The sequence below is a fragment of the Pan paniscus genome, chromosome 9 (genome assembly GCF_029289425.2).
Source record: "Pan paniscus chromosome 9, NHGRI_mPanPan1-v2.0_pri, whole genome shotgun sequence".
Lineage (NCBI taxonomy): Eukaryota > Metazoa > Chordata > Mammalia > Primates > Hominidae > Pan > Pan paniscus.
Genome location: NC_073258.2, coordinates 62,625,743 through 62,641,662, shown reverse-complemented (window position 1 = coordinate 62,641,662; position 15,920 = coordinate 62,625,743). Strand labels below are relative to the sequence as shown.

At 48.1% G+C, this 15,920-nt stretch overlaps 1 protein-coding gene across 3 annotated transcripts in view; it reads right to left on the bottom strand.

Annotated features, from left to right (window-relative positions):
- Positions 1–157: 157 nt before the first annotated feature.
- The window catches only part of SDHAF2 (succinate dehydrogenase complex assembly factor 2), a 43,525-nt gene continuing 27,762 nt past the window's right edge, over positions 158–15,920 (bottom strand). For 2 of the 3 annotated variants that reach the window (XM_063608506.1, XM_063608507.1), the window contains one exon: positions 158–959. Coding sequence is in view for 2 of the 3 variants with exons in the window: in XM_063608507.1 (XP_063464577.1) it covers positions 892–959 (68 nt within the window). In the remaining variant the exon portion in view is untranslated. Of the gene's footprint in view, positions 960–5,002; positions 5,054–15,920 lie in introns of all 3 variants that reach the window. The other variant, XM_063608505.1, reaches the window with a different exon arrangement.

The window sequence follows — 15,920 nt, the reverse complement described above, 5'->3', positions numbered from 1 at the left end:
CCTTGCTGCTTTAAGCCTCTAAGGTTTGGGGTTTTGTTTGTTACTGCGGCATAAGCAAAGAAATGAAGATTTGAGAACTTCTTAGGAAATAAATTAGGATGTGATTCTGTATTAGTCAGCATTCTCTAGCAAAACAGAATGTGCACACACACACATACACGAGAGACAGAGAGAGACAGATTTATTATACAGAATTGGCTCTGCCTGGGCCAGTGATGCCTGTAATCCCAGCACTTTGGGAGGCTGAAATGGAGGGTTGCTTGAGCTCAGGAGTTCAAGACCAGCCTGAGCAACACAGTGAAACTCCGTCTCTACAAAAAAAAATTTTTTTTAATTAGCTGGGCATGGTAGCATGTGCCTGTAGTCCCAGCTACTTGGGAGGCTGAGGTGGGAGGATCACTCAGGCCCTGGAGGTTGAGGCTGCAGTGAGCCATAATCGTGCCATTGCAGTCCAGCCTGGGCAACAGAGTAAGACCCCATCTCAAAAAAAAAAAAAAAAAAAAAAAAAAAAGGAATTGGCCCACGTGACTATGAAGGCTGGCAAGTCCCAAGATCTTCAGGATGAGTTGGTTGGCAAGCTGACGACCCAAGAGAGCTGATGGCTTAGCTCCAGAGTAAGTCCAAAGGCCTGAGAACTGAGAGAGCTGATGTAGTTCTTGTCTCAAGGCCAGCAGGCTTGAGACTCAGGAAGAGCCAGTGTTCCCAGGCGAATCTGAAGGCAGGATAAAAGCCTGTGTCTCAGTTTGAAGGCTGCCAGGCAGAAAGAATTGCCTTTCACTCGGGAGAGTGTAAGTCTTTTTGTTGTATTCAAACCTTGAGCTGATTACATGAAGCCCACCCCGGTTAGGGGGACAGACTGCTTTACTCAGTTTACCAATTTAAATGCCAATTTCATCCAAAAACATCCTCATAGAAACACCCAGAAGAATACTCGATCACATATCCAGGTACCCAGTCACCTAGACAAATTGAGACACAAATTAACTGTCACATTCAGGCATATGAAACTCACTGGAAGCAGACAGATGAGAGGCCTACTGAAATTTTGAGAAAACAGTAATGCCCCAAAAAAATGGGGTTTTTTTTGTTTGTTTGTTTGTTTGTTTGTTTTTTTAGAGAAAGGGTCTTGCTCTGTCACCCAGGCTGGAGTGCAGTGGCGCAATCATAGCTCACTGTGACCTCAACCTCCTGAACTCAAGAGATTCTCCCGCCTCAGCCTCCCAAGTCGCTGGAACTACAGGCATGAGCCACCGCCCCTGGCCATGGGCCTGGTCTTTAAAAAGATTGTGACTATTTGAACCTTAAAACTTCCATGGGCAGGAAGTGGGCTGAGAAATCCACACAACCCTCAAGGAGGGTGGAACACACAATCCCTGCTTCAGATATGATCGAGTAAAGTAAGGTAGGGGAAAAAGAGCTTTAAATGAGGGAGCCAAGCGGCCCTGAGAGCAGCGATGAAGGTAGTTCCTTCCAGAAACTTCCCTACCCCTCCACAAGGTCTGCCCAGAAGGCCTCAGCTCCCACTTCCCGGGGTATCCTTACTGTGGTTATCCTGTCCCTGCCCCTACTCCGCCTTTGTGTATGGCGTGGGGGTGGGAAGGGAGAAGCAGGTAACCTGCCTTTTTTTTTTTTTTTTTTTTTGAGATAGAGTCTCGCTCTGTCACCCAGACTGGAGTGCAGTGGCATGATCTCAGCTCACTGCAACCTCCGCCTCCCAGGCTCAAATGATTCTTGTGCCTCAGCCTCGCGAGTAGCTGGGATTACAGGTATGCGCCAGCACACCTGGCTAAATTTTGTATTTTTTAGTAGAGATGGGGTTTCTCCATGTTGGCCAGGCTGGTCTCAAACTCCTGTCCTCAAGTGATCCACCTGCCTCGGCCTCCCAAAGTGCTGGGATTACAGGTGTGAGCCACTGTGCCCAGCAGGTAACTTTTTAAATTTATTTTTATTTTTTGAGACGGAGTCTCACTCTGTCACCCAGGCTGGAGTGCAGTGGCACAATCTTGGCTCACTGCAACATCTGCTTCCTGCGTTCAAGCGATTCTCCTGCCTCAGCCTCCTGAGTAGCTGGGATTACAGGCACGTGCCACCACACCTGGCTAATTTTTTTTTTTTTTTTTTTGTATATTTAGTAGAGACAGGGTTTCACTGTGTTGGCCAGGCTGGTCTCGAACTCCTGACCTTAGGTGATCCACCCCCTTGGCTTCCCAAAGTGCTGGGATCACAGGCGTGAGCCACCGCACCCGGCCCCCAACAGGTAACTTTTTAAAATTCCTACATCTCTGGACCAAAAAAGGCCACCTCTAGACCTCATAAAGAGACCCTAGGGCAGCCCATGAGATCCTGGCTGGAGGCAGGAGCTGCACATCACTCTGGGTTTTCTCTCTTGGAAAGCAGTTTCATGTTGTGTGTTGTGTGTAGGAAGAAGAGCAAATCCAATGCGGTACATGGAGACCAGCAGAACAGACTGTGGTAGAGACTTCAGGCTCAGCCAGATCTGATTCTCTTCTCCTTCCTGGGTACCAGGGAGAACCACACCTCCCAGGCTCCTTGCAGTTCCACAGGAACATGTGACTAGCTCCGGCCCAAGGGCTCGGAGAAGTGTCACGTGTTGCTTCCGGGTTGCAAGTGAATGTGAGTTATCCGCACTTTCTCATTCCCTTTAGTAGCAACCGTGGAGACCACATGTTGAGATGGCAGAGCATGGATCCCTGGGCTGCCACAGAAAGGAGCTGTCCTGAACAGCTGCCCAGTTCACATTGGACTTGGCACAAATGAGAAATAAGGGTTGTGTTGTTAAGTCGCTGAGATTTGGGGGTTTATTTACTATCATAGTCTAGCCTAACGTGACTAGTACACCTTTCAATTAGATAGTGGCTAACTATATCATGCATAGGAGGGAAAGGAAACATCTAGAAAGTATGGTAAGTTTGTGGTTTTAAGAGAATCCTGTGGCTGGGTGCAGTGGCTCAGGCCTATAATCCCAGCAATTTGGGAGGCTGAGGTGGGAGAATTGCTTGAGGCCAGGAGTTTGAGACCACCCTGGCCAACATAGCAAGACCCTGTCTCAAATTTAAAATTTTAAAAAGTTAATTAAAAAAACAAAAAAAAAAGCCCAGGCACAGTGGCTCATGCCTGTAATCCCAGCACTTTGGGAGGCCAAGGCAGGTGGATCACGAGGTCAGGAGTTCAAGACCATCCTGGCCAACATGGTGAAACCCCGTCTCTACTAAAAATACAAAAATTAGCCAGGCACGGTGGCAGGCGCCTGTAATCCCAGCTACTCGGGAGGTTGAGGCAGGACAATCGCTTGAACCCGGGGGGCAGAGGTTGCAGTAAGCCGAGATCGTGCCACTGCACTCCAGCCTGGGCGACAGAGTGAGACTCCGTCTCAATAAATAAATTAATCAATTAAAAAAAAAAAAAGGCCAGGTACAGTGGCTCACGCCTGTAATCCCAACACTTCAGAAGACCGAAGTGGGTGGATTGCTTGAGTCCATGTTTGAGACCAGCCTGGGCAACATGGTGAACAAAAAATTAGCTGGGCGTGGTGGCACATGCCTGTGGTTCCAGCTACTTGGGAGGCTGAGGTGGGAGAATCGCCTGAGCCTGGAAGGTTGAGGCTACAGTGAACCAAGATCTCGCCACTGCACTCCAGCCTGGGCAACAGAGTGAGACCCTGTCTCAAAAAAAAAAAAAAAAAAAAAAGAGAATCTCATAAAACACTCAAAACATTTTCCACTAACTTGTTGAGTCTCATTAACAACTTCCATTTGCAACAGATATCAATGGTCTTGGATCCAGCACAGGCAGCTTCATAAAGAGCCTCTACCTTCATTTATTTCATCAGTCAATTAGTCATTCAATGAACATTTAATGAGCACCAACTATGTGCCAGGCACTGTGCTAAAACACAGAACAGAATGGAACGTAATGTATGTATGGTCCTTATCCCCCATGGAACTAGTATAGTAGTAGAGAGAGTTACACATAATCTCTCTGGGCTGGGCTTGGTGGCTGGCACCTATAATCCTAGCACTTTGGGAGGCTGAGGCAGGCGGATTGCCTGAACTCAGGAATTCAAGACCAGCCGGGGCAACATGGAGAAAGCCGATCTCTACCAAAAAAAAAAAAAAATAGCCAGGTGTGGTGGTGTGCGCCTATGGTCCCAGCTACTTGGGAGGCTGAGGTGGTAGGATTGCTTGAGCCTGGGAGATAGAGGTTGCAGTGAGCTGAGACTGTAGCACTACACACCAACCTGGGTGACAGAGTGAGACCCCATCTCAAAAAAAAAATTTTTTTTTAATAAATAAATAATCTCTCTGTGCTAACCTAAGGGCCGTGTAGGGTAACAGTACAAGCATGCTTACTGGAGGCCAACGTGCCTGAGTTCCAATTCCAGTTACTTCCATGTAATGTGCTTGCTTAGAACAGTCTCTGTCTGTCACACACACACACACACACACACACACACACACAAATAAAGGCACAAAACAAAAAGCAGATGAGTAAGATTCAAATGCAGGTCTGGCTGACTCCAAAGCCTGCAAGCTTCGCTGCAATGCAATGCTGCCTCTCCAATGGCCAGGTCACAGTGCTATGTGCTTTATTCATACAGTGTGCCAAAAGCATTGTCTATATTTTATTTTTTTTGAGACAGAGTCTCGTTCTGTTGCCCAGGCTGGAGTGCAGTGGCACGATCTCAGCTCACTGCAACCTCCACCTCCCGAGTTCAAGTGATTTCTGGCTAATTTTTATATTTTTAGTAGAGATGGGGTTTCACCATGTTGGCCAGGCTGGTCTTGAACTCCTGAGCTCAAGTGATCCACCCCCCTCAGCCTCCTAAAGTGCTGGGACTGTGTGAGTCACCATGCCCAGCCACATTGTCCATATTTTATAGATGTGTACACAAAGGCTCAGAGATGTGAAGATGCTTGTATAAGGTCACACAGAATGTCAGCCAAGGAGCCAGGGCTCAATGCTAGAATGGTCTCATTCTTACCTGTTGAGCTCCACTTCAGAATGTGCCATTTTCTTGTATAAAACCTTCTCCCTGATTCAAGAAGCACACAGGACAGGCCCTGCACTTAGTAAAGATTCAAAATTTACTATGATGGTGAAAATCAATGACGCTCAACCTTATTTCTGACTCTCCACCACTGGAGCATGGGATGGGACTGTACTTCTGGGCTCCCTGTGGGGCTATGTGACCAGTTCTGGCCAAACAGTTGTGAGCGATAGTGAAGAAAGAGTGTCACATCCAGGACAAGCATTTAACTGCCAATGTGCCACCCTCCAGAGCTCTCATTTCCTTTTGTTAGGGACTGAACTGTGTCCCACTACAAATACATATGTTGAAGCCCTAGCCCTCCCCCCATGCGATCATTGGAGACGGGGCCTTTAAGGAGGCAATTAAAGTTAAATGAGGTCATAGGGCAGAGCCCTGACCCAATAGAATGATGTCCTCAGAGGAGGAGACGCTGGACCTCTCTTCCCGCCATGTGAGAACACGGCCAGAAGGCTGCGAGCCAGGAGGAGGTCCTTCACGAGGAAGCAAACCCTGCTGACACCCTGACCCTGGGCTTTCCAGCCTCCAGAACCGTGAGAAAATTTCTGGGCTGGATGTGGTGGCTCACATCTGTAATTCCAGCACTTTTGGAGGCTGAGGAGGGAGGATCACTTGAGCCCAGGAGTTCGAGACTAGCTTAGGCAATGTATTAGTCTGGTCTCATGCTGCTAATACGTACCCAAGGCTGTGTAATTTATAAAGGAAAGAGGTTTAACTGACTCACAGTTCCACATGGCTGGGGAGGCCTCACAATCATGGCTGAAGGCAAATGAGGAGCAAAGTCACGTCTTACATGGTGGCAGGCAAGAGAGCTTGGGGAATTCCCCTTCATAAAATGATCAGATCTCCTTAGACTTATTCAATACCGTGAGAACAGCACAGGAAAGACCCGCCCCATGATTCAATTACCTCCCACTGGGTCCCTCCCATGACACGTAGGAATTATGTTATGAAAGCTACAATTGAAGATGAGATTTGCGTGGGGACATAGCCAAACTGTATCAGGCAACATAGTGAGACCCCCATCTCTGCAAAATTAGCCAGGTGTGGTGGTGCCTACTACTTGGGAGGCTGAGGCAGGAGGATCACTTGGGCCCAGGAGATGGAGACCAGCCTAGTCAGTAAAGAGAGACCCCATCTCTACAAAAAATAAAATAATTAACTGGACCTGCTGGTCCCAACTGCTCAGGAGGCTGAGGTAGGAGGATTGTTTGAGCCTAGGTCGAGGCTGCAGTGAACCATGATCGCACCACCTGACTCTAGCCTGGGTGACAGGGTAAGACTCTTTCTCTTAAAAAAAATCTTGTTTTAAACTTTAAAAATTTAAAGTTATAGCTTTAAATTCAAGTAACCAGCACACCAAACCCCTTTTCTCAGGGTAAGGCCATACAGCAGAGGGGTTAAGCAGGCTGGCCATGCAACCAGGCTGCCTGGCTCCAAGCCCCGACTCCCCCACTAACCGGCTGAGCCACGTTGGGCAAGTTGCATGACTTTTCTGCACCTCAGTTTCTCAGTTAAAGTGGGGCTGATAAGACTGCCTTTGCTCTTCATTATGAGAAAGAAATGAGATAAATTAGAAGCATGCTTCACACACAATAAGCACATATTATTAGTCTCAGGATAAGACTAAGGAAGATATTGACTGGCTAAAGGAGGCATTGTCTTGGCTGTCTTCCTGACACTGACTGGGACACAGAGCATGTGACCCCAGTTCCCTGAACCTCCCAAGGCACTGTCAATGGACGATGGATGTGGCAGGGATGTCCGGTGTGGATTTTTGAGACCTGAACTTACACACACGTCACTGCAACAAAGCGTTACCTCTGCATATTGACGACCTCTTTTTTTTTTTGAGACTGGGTCTCACTCACTCTGTCGCCCAGGCTGGAGTGCAGTGGTGCCATCTCGGCCCACTGCAACCTCCGCCTCCCGGGTTCCAGCAATTCTCCTGACTCAGCCTCCCGAGTAGCTGGCATTACAGGTGCCCATCATCATGCCCGGCTAATTTTTGTATTTTTAGTAGAGACAAGGTTTCACCATGTTGGCCAGGCTGGTCTCAAACTCCTGACCTCAAGTGATCTGCCCGCCTCAGCCTCCCAAAATGCTGGGATTATAGGCATGAGCCACCACGCCCGGCCTTGACAACCATTTTTTATATAACAAACTGATAAATACTCTGCAAAGGCAGTTAAAATCTTTTGCTCTCTCCACCCACATGCATATAGCTTTGGCATTCTCAATCCTGGCTAATATCAAAGTTCAAAAAGAAAGTTGTCTTTTGATGAAGAATTTCAAATTTTCGATATAAGTGACATCAAACTGAGCATCTTTTTATTACAGCCTAGTCACAATCAGTTCCGTTTTTCTCAGTGAGGAACTGATTTTTAAACATGAATTTTTGTTAACTCAGACTACTTTTACTCGCGCTTTATTTTCACTTAATTTTTTTTTTTCCCAAGACAGAGTCTCGCTGTGTCACCCAGGCTGGAGTGCAGTGGTGTGATCTCGGCTCACTGCAACTTCCGCCTCCTGGGTTCAAGCAATTCTCCCTGCTTCAGCCTCCCGAGTAGCTTGGATTACAGATGCATGCCACCACGCCCGCCTAATTTTTGTATTTTTTAGTAGAGATGGGGTTTTGCCATGTTGGCCAGGCTGGTCTTTGAACTCCGGACCTCAAGTGATCCATCCGCCTCGGCCTCTCAAAGTGCTGGGATTACAGGGGTGAGCCATTGCACCCAGCCAAATATTTTATTTTTAAAAAATTTATGTGAGACAGGGTCTTGCTCTGGCACTCAGGCTGGAGTGCAGTGGCGCAATCACAGCTCTCTGCAGTCTGGATCTCCTGGGCTCAAGCGATCCTCCCACCTCAGCCTCTGGAGAAGCTGGGAATATAGACATGTGCCACCATGCCCAGTTAATATAGTTTTAAAATTTTTTGTAGAGACATGGTTTTGCCATGTTGCCCAGGTTGATCTTGAACTCCTGGCTCAAATGATCCACACGTCTTGGCCTCCCAAAGTGTGGAGATTATAGGGGTGAGCCACTGTGCTCAGCCTGAACATTTTATTCTATTTTATTTTTTGAGACGGAGTCTCGCTCTTTCGCCCAGGCTGGAGTGCAGTGGGGTGATCGCTGCTCACTGCAAGCTCCGCCTCCCAGGTTCACGCTATTCTTCTGCCTCAGCCTCCCGAGTAGCTGGGACTACAGGCGCCCGCCACCACACCTGGCTAATTTTTTGTATTTTTTAGTAGACACAGGGTTTCACCATGTTAGCCAGAATGGTCTCGATCTCCTGACCTCGTGATCTGCCTGCCTTGGCCTCCCAAAGTGCTGGGATTACAGGTGTGAGCCACCGCGCCCTGCAACATTTTATTTTTTAAAAAATTAAATTTAATAATTCATTGTAGTTGTTTTACATTTGTTTTTATAGTCACAGACATGTTTTTGTTTGTTTGATTTTTGAGATGGAGTCTTGCTCTGTCACCCAGGCTGGAGTGCAGTGGCGTGATCTTAGCTCACTGCAACCTCCGACTCCCTGGTTCAAGCGATTCTCCTGCCTCAGCCTCCCAAGTTGCTGGGATTTACAAGCATGTGCCACCACACCCAGCTAATTTTTGTTTTTTTTTTTTTTAGTAGAGATGGGGTTTCACCATGTTGGCCAGTACGGTCTCTATCTCCTGACCTCATAATCTGCCCACCTCGGCCTCCCAAAGTGCTGAGATTAAGGCGTGAGCCACCACGCCCAGCCACAGATATGTTTTTTGATGAGATGTCAAACAATCCAATAGGAAAATAAGTTTTTAAAAATAAATGATGGGGGTTGGGCATGGTGGCTCACGCCTGTAGTCCCAGCACTTTGGGAGGCCAAGGCGGGCAGATCACTAGAGATCAGGAGTTCGAGACCAGCCTGGTCAACATGGCGAAACCCCGTTTCTACTAACAATACAAAAAAAATTAGCTGGGCGTGGTGGCATGCACCTGTAGTCCCAGCTACTTGGGAGGCTGAGGCAGGAGAATTGCTTGAACGTGGGAGGCAGAGGTTGCAGTGAGCCAAGATCGGGCCACTGCACTCTAGCCTGGGCGACAGAGTGAAACCGTCTCAAAAAAATAAAAATAAAATAAATAAATAAATGATGGGGCTGAGGCAGTGGCTCATGTCTGTAATCCCAGCACTTTGGGAGCTCAGGGAGGAAGGATCCCTTGAACCCAGGAGTTTAAGGCCAGCCTGGGCCATATAGTGAGACCTTGTCTCTACAAAAAAACAAAAAGTAGCCAGTTGTGGTAGACTCTGCCTGTGGTCCCAACTACATGGGAGGTGGAGGTGGGAGGATCACTTGAGCCCAGGAGCTGGAGGCTCAGTGAGCTATGACCATGCCACTGCACTCCGGCCTAGGTGACATAGTGAGACCCTATAAGAAGAGCAGGGCAGGGAAGAAGGGCAGGGCAGGGAAGAAGGGCAGGGCAGGGCAGGGGGGAAGGGAAGAGAGAAGGGAAGGGAAGAGGGAAGGGAAAAGGGAAGGGAAGAGAAGGGGAGGGAAGGGAAGAGGGGAGGGAAGGGAAGGGAAGGGAAGGGAGCCAAGAAGAGGAGAGAGGAGAGGGAAGAGGGGAAGGAAGGGGAGGGGAGGGGAGGGGAGGGAAGGGAAGGAAAGGGTAGGGAAGGGAAGGGGAGAAGGAAAGGGGAGAGGAGAGGAGAAAGACAAATCATGGACTGAGTAGAAATATTTCCAAACACATGTGCAAAGGACTGGTATGTAAGATATACACAGAACAACCACAGCTGGACGCAGTGGCTCACACCTGTGATCCCAGCACTTTGGGAGACAGAGGCAGGCAGACTGCTTGAGCTCTAGGGGTTTGAGACCAGTCTGGGCAACATGGCAAAACCTGGTGATACGGTTTGAATTTGTGTCCCCACCCAAATCTCCTGTTGAATTGTAATCCCCAGTGTTGGAGGAGGTGATTGGATCATGGGGGTGGATTTCCCCCTTGCTATTCTTGTGATAGTGAGTTCTCATGAGATCTGGTTGTTTAAAGGTATGTAGCACCTCTTCCTTCACTGGCCATGTAAGACGTGCCTGCTTCCCCTTCACTTTCTGCCCTGATGGTAAGTTTCCTGAGGCCTCCCAAGCCATGCTTCCTGTACAGCTTGCAGAACTGTAAGTCAATTAAACCTCCTTTTTTTTTTTTTTTTTTTTTTTTTTTTGAGACGCAGTCTCACTCTGTTACCAGGCTGGAGTGCAGTGGCGTGATCTCGGCTCACTGCAACCTCCACCTCCCAGGTTCGAGTGATTCTCCTGCCTCAGCCTCCCGAGTAGCTGGGACTACAGGTGTGTGCCACCACGCCTGGGTAATTTTTGTATTTTTAGTAGAGACGGGGTTTCACCATGTTGGCCAGGATGGTCTCAATCTCTTGACCTTGTGATCCGCCCGCCTTGGCCTCCCAAGGTGCTGGGATTATGGGTGTGAGTCACTGCACCTGGCCTAAACCTCTTTTCTTTATAAATTATCCAGTCTCAGGCTGGGCACAGTGGCTCATGCCTGTAATCCCAACACTTTGGGAGGCCTAGGCGGGCCGATCACCTGAGGTCGGGAGTTCGAGACCAGCCTGACCAACATGGAGAAACCCCGTCTCTACTAAAAATACAAAAATTACCTGGGCATGGTGGCGCATGCCTGTAATCTCAGCTACCCGGGAGGCTGAGGCAGGAGAACTGCTTGAACCTAGGAGGCGGAGGTTGCGGTGAGCCGAGATCACGCCATTGCACTCCAGCCTGGGCAACAAGGGCAAAACTCCGTCCCTAAATAAATAAATAACCCAGTCTGAGGTAGTTATTTATAGCAACATGAGAACAGACTAATACACCCCTTCTCTACAAAAAAAAAAAAAAAAAAAAAAATGACAACAGGCTGGGCACAGTGGCTCATGCCTGTAATCTTGGCACTTTGGGAGGCGAATGCAGGAGGATCACTTGAGCTCAGGAGTTTGAGACCAGCCTGGGCAATATAAGGAGACCTCATTTCTACAAAAATTAAAAAATGAGGCAGGTGTGTTGGCACATGCCTGTAGTCCTACTACTTGGGAGGCTGAGGTGGGAGGATCACTTGAGCCTAGGAAGTTGAGGCTGCAGTGAGTTGTGATTGCACCACTGCACTCTAGCCTGGACAACAGAGCAAGACCCTGTCTCAAAAAAAGAAAAAAAAATGACTACAATCAAAATTTTTTTTTTTTGAGACGGAGTCTCACTCTGTTGCCCAGGCTGGAGTGCAGTGGCGAAATCTCGGCTCACTGCAAGCTCCGACTCCCAGGTTCATGCCATTCTCCTGCCTCAGCCTCCCACGTAGCTGGGACTACAGGTACCTGCCACCACGCCCGGCTAATTTTTTTGTATTTTTAGTAGAGACGGGGTTTCACCATGTTGGCCAGGCTGATCTCAAACTCCTGACCTCAAGTGATCCGCCTGCCTCAGCCTCTCAAAGTGCTGGAATTACAAGCATGAGCCACTGCGCCTGGCCCAATTTCTCCATTTCAATAAGAGTCTGGTATAAGCCTTTGTCAAAACTCAGCAAACATACACTTAAGATTTTTGTGAATTTCATTGTATGTAAATTTTACAGCAAAAGAATAAACTTTAAATATTGAATTCTAGTTAATAACACACATTGTGAAGCTTTTAGCAAGAGTGATCTGATGTCTGTAATTTGCTTTGAAATGTACCAAAAAGGAGATGAATAAATGGGTGGAGAGAGGGATGGAAAGATAAACTGATATGTGAAGAGCCCAGCAGAGTAAAAAATTAAGAGTAGGCCGGTGCAGTGGCCCATGCCTGTAATCTCAGCACTTTGAGAGGCAGAGATAGGCGGATCGGTTGAGCCCAGGGGTTCGAGACCAGCCTGGGCAACATGGTAAAACCCCGCGTGTGGTGGTGCATGCCTGTAGTCCCAGCTATTTGGGAGGCTGAGATGGGAGGATCACTTGAGCCCAGGAGGTTGAGGCTACAATGAGCTGTGATCAGCAGCCTCGGCAACAGAGTGAGACCCTGTCTCAAAAAAAAAAGTTAAAGGTAGAATCTAGGTGGAGGCTATACCAGTGCTCACTGTAAAACTCTTTCAACTTTAGCTGTATGTTTGAATTTTTTTATAGTAAAATGTTAAAAAAAGTAATATTGAATGTATTTGTTTTTAGAGTTTTAATTTTGGCAAGAGACTATTGATGAGATTTTTTCATTTACAGTTGTCACATAGTTTCCTTTTAAAAGTAATTCATTTAAATAAAAAAGGGGCTCTATTTAAGAAAAGAGACTAAGTAAATATCAGAATAAATGGTCACAGATCCCGCAGTGCTCATGAAGGTAATGAGTGAACGGGCTAAGTCTGGGAGGATGAGTAGGGTGTTGGGAACAACGCAATCTCTAGGGCAACCTGGGTTTAAATTTCAGCCCTGCTGCCTCCTAGCGGTGTGACCTTGGACAAGCCTCATGTAGGAAATGGGATGATACAATCTCCGAAGGGAGGTTTGTGAGTATGAATGAGAGAACCCAGGGAGAGTGTAGTTTGGAGGCCTCAGTAAGCGGCACCTCCCTCGCACTGAGGGGAGAAAGGCAGAGGACATTCCCATCTGGGAAAACAGTTTGAAGAATACAACTGGAGCAGGGAGTATATGTGTGTGCACTGGGGCTAGGCAGTGGGAGAGAGTCAAAGAAGGCCCACCAGATTGAATGGGGAGTAAGGAAGCAGAGAGAGCCAGTACTGAGCACCCACACAGTCACTTAGGATGGCCAACTATTTCTGCTTCTCCAGCACATCCTCCTCATGAGAAATGTAATGCCCGCCCTCAGTGGGGGTGGATGGATCTTGGAGCCCCAGGCTCCAGGACTATGTGATGCAGCTTCTATTTCCTGGAGCACGCCTGGGTTTGGGAGTTTGCTTCTTTTAACATCCCAGGTCTTCCAGAGGCCTGGGCAGAGAACCAAGAACTCTCCACTTTGCACAAGAGAGACAGATCTAATTCATTAAAACTCTTCTCCCCAGCCACAGGGCATCCAGCCACCTGGAAAGCTGGCACTGATCCTTCAGGCACACTGAACTTGGGAGGGGAAAAAAAATCTCTCATCACAGCGGGAGGCCCAAGAGGCCTCTGACTCCTGCACCCGTACAGCTCTCACTGTTAGAAAGGTTTACTCTGAGTTCTGAAATCAGATGGATCCATCAATTGATTTTATTTTTACTTTTTTTTTTTGAGATGGAGCCTCACTCTGTTGCCTGCCCAGGCTGGAGTGTAGTGGTGCAATCTTGACTTACTGCAACCTCTGCCTCCCAAGTTCAAGCCATTCTCCTGCCTCAGCCTCCCCAGTAGCTAGGACTACAGGCATATACCACCATGCCCGGCTAACTTTTTGTATTTTTAGTAGAGACGGGGTTTCACCATGTTGGCCAGGCTGGTCTCGAACCCCTGGCCTGAAGCAATCTGCCCGCCTTGGCCTCCCGAAGTGCTGGGATTACAGGCATGAACCATACTCGTTTCTTAAATAATTAGGAGCACCCTCTATATGCCAAGGGCTGTGCTAGGCACCAGGATATAAAGTGAACAAAAAAAAGATCTAGTCCTTGTCTTCATGGGGCTTAAAATTCTGGTGGGGAGATAAGCATCCATGGGAGAACCACCATATGGATTTAAAATGGAGGCCGGGGCTGGGCGCGGTGGTTCACACCCATAATCCCAGCACTTTGGGAGGCTGAAGTGGGTGGATCACGAGGTCAGGAGATCGAGATCATCCTGGCTAACATGGTGAAACTCCATCTCTACTAAAAATACAAAAAATTAGTCGGGCGTGGTGGCGGGCGACTGTTGGGAGGCTGAGGCAGAAGAATGGCATGCACCCGGGAGGCGGAGCTTGCAGTGAGCCGAGGTCGTGCCACTGCACTCCAGCCTGGGTGACAGAGCAAGACTCCATCTCAAAAAAAAAAAAGAAAAAGTGGAAGCCGGGTGTGGTGGCTCACATCTGTAATCCCAGCACTTTGGGAAGCCGAGGCAGGTGGATCGCCTGAGCTCAGGAGTGTGAGACCACCCTAGGCAACATGGTGAAATCCTGTCTCTACTAAAATACAAAAAATTAGCTGGGCGTGGTTGTGGCATCTGTAGTCCTAGCTACTTGGGAGGCTGAGGCACGAGAATCACTTGAGCCTGGGAGGCGGAGGTTGCAGTGAGCCAAGATTGCACCACTGCACTCCAGCCTGGGTGACAGAGCCAGACTCCATCTCAAAAGTAAATAAATAAACAAACAAACAAATAAATAAATAAAATGGAGAAGTTAGGCCGGGTGCGGTAGCTCATGCCTATAAGCCTGGCATTTTGGGAGGCCAAGGTAGGAGGATCAGTTGAGCCCAGGAGTTCAAGACCAGCCTGGGCAACATAGTGAGACCTCTATCTCTACAAATAAAAAAAATAAATAAATTAGCCTACTTGGGAGGCTGAGGTGGGAGGATCCCTTGAGTCTGGGAAGTCAAGGTTGCAGTGGGCCACTGTAGGTCGTGTTAAGAATTTTCATTTTCTTAAGAGCAATGAGCAGCCATAGAAGGGTTTTAAGGAAGTGGAAGACATGTTCAGACCAGCGTATTGAAATACATGTGACTCTTGAACAGTAAGTTTGAACTGCATGCGTCCACTTATATACCAATTTTTCTTTTGTTTTTTTAGAGACACGGTCTCATTCTGTTGCACAGGCTGGGGTGCAGGGGTGTGATTATTGCTCACTGCAGGCTCAACCCATGGGGCTCAAGCAATCCGCTCACCTCAGCTTCCCAAGTAGCTGGGACCACAGGTGTGTGCCACCATGCCTAGCTCTTTTTTTTTTTTTTTGAGACAGAGTCTCACTCTGACGCCCAGGCTGCAGTGCAGTGGCATGATCTTGGCTCACTGCAAGCTCCGCCTCCCAGGTTCACGCCATCCTCCTGCCTCAGCCTCCTGAGTAGCTGGGACTACAGGCTCCCACCACCACACCCAGCTAATTTTTTTTTTTTTTTTTTTTCAGTGAAGATGGGGTTTCACCGTGTTAGCCAGGATGGTCTCGATCTCCTGACCTCGTGATCCGCCCACCTCGGCCTCCCAAAGTGCTGGGATTACAGGCGTGAGCCACCGCGCCTGGCCTTTTTTTTTTTTTTTTTTTTGAGACAGAGTCTGCTCTATTTATTGCCCAGGCTGGAGTGCAATGGCGCGATCTCAGCTCACTGCAACCTCTGGCTCCTGAGTTCAAGCAATTCTCCTGCCTCAGCCTCCCGAGTAGCTAAGATTACAGGTGCATGCCACCATGCCTGGCTAATTTGTTGTATTTTTAGTAGAAACAGGGTTTCACCATGTTAGCCAGGATGGTCTCAAACTCCTGACCTCAGGTGATCCGCCCACCTCAGCCTCCCAAAATGCTGGGATTACAGCCGTGAGCCACCGCAGCCGGCCATGCCTAGCTAATTTTTTAAAAAATATTTTTTGTAGAGACAGGGTCTCTCCATGTTGTCCAAGCTGATCTTGAACTCCTGGAATCAAGCAATCCTCCCACCTCAGCCTCCCAAAGTGCTCGGACTACAGGTGTCAGCCACTGCATCTGGCCCTATATACAGATTTTCTTTCACCTCTGTCAGCCCTGAGCTCCCATCTCGGCCTCCCAAAGTGCTGGGATTACAGATGTGAACGACTATGGCTGGCTTATACACAGATTTTCTTCCACCTCTGTCACCCCTGAGACAATAAAACCAACCCATCCTCTTCCTCCACCTCCTCAGCCCACTCAATGTGAAGACAACAAAGATGAAGACTTTTATGATGATCCACTTCCACTTAATGAATAGTAAATGTATTTTT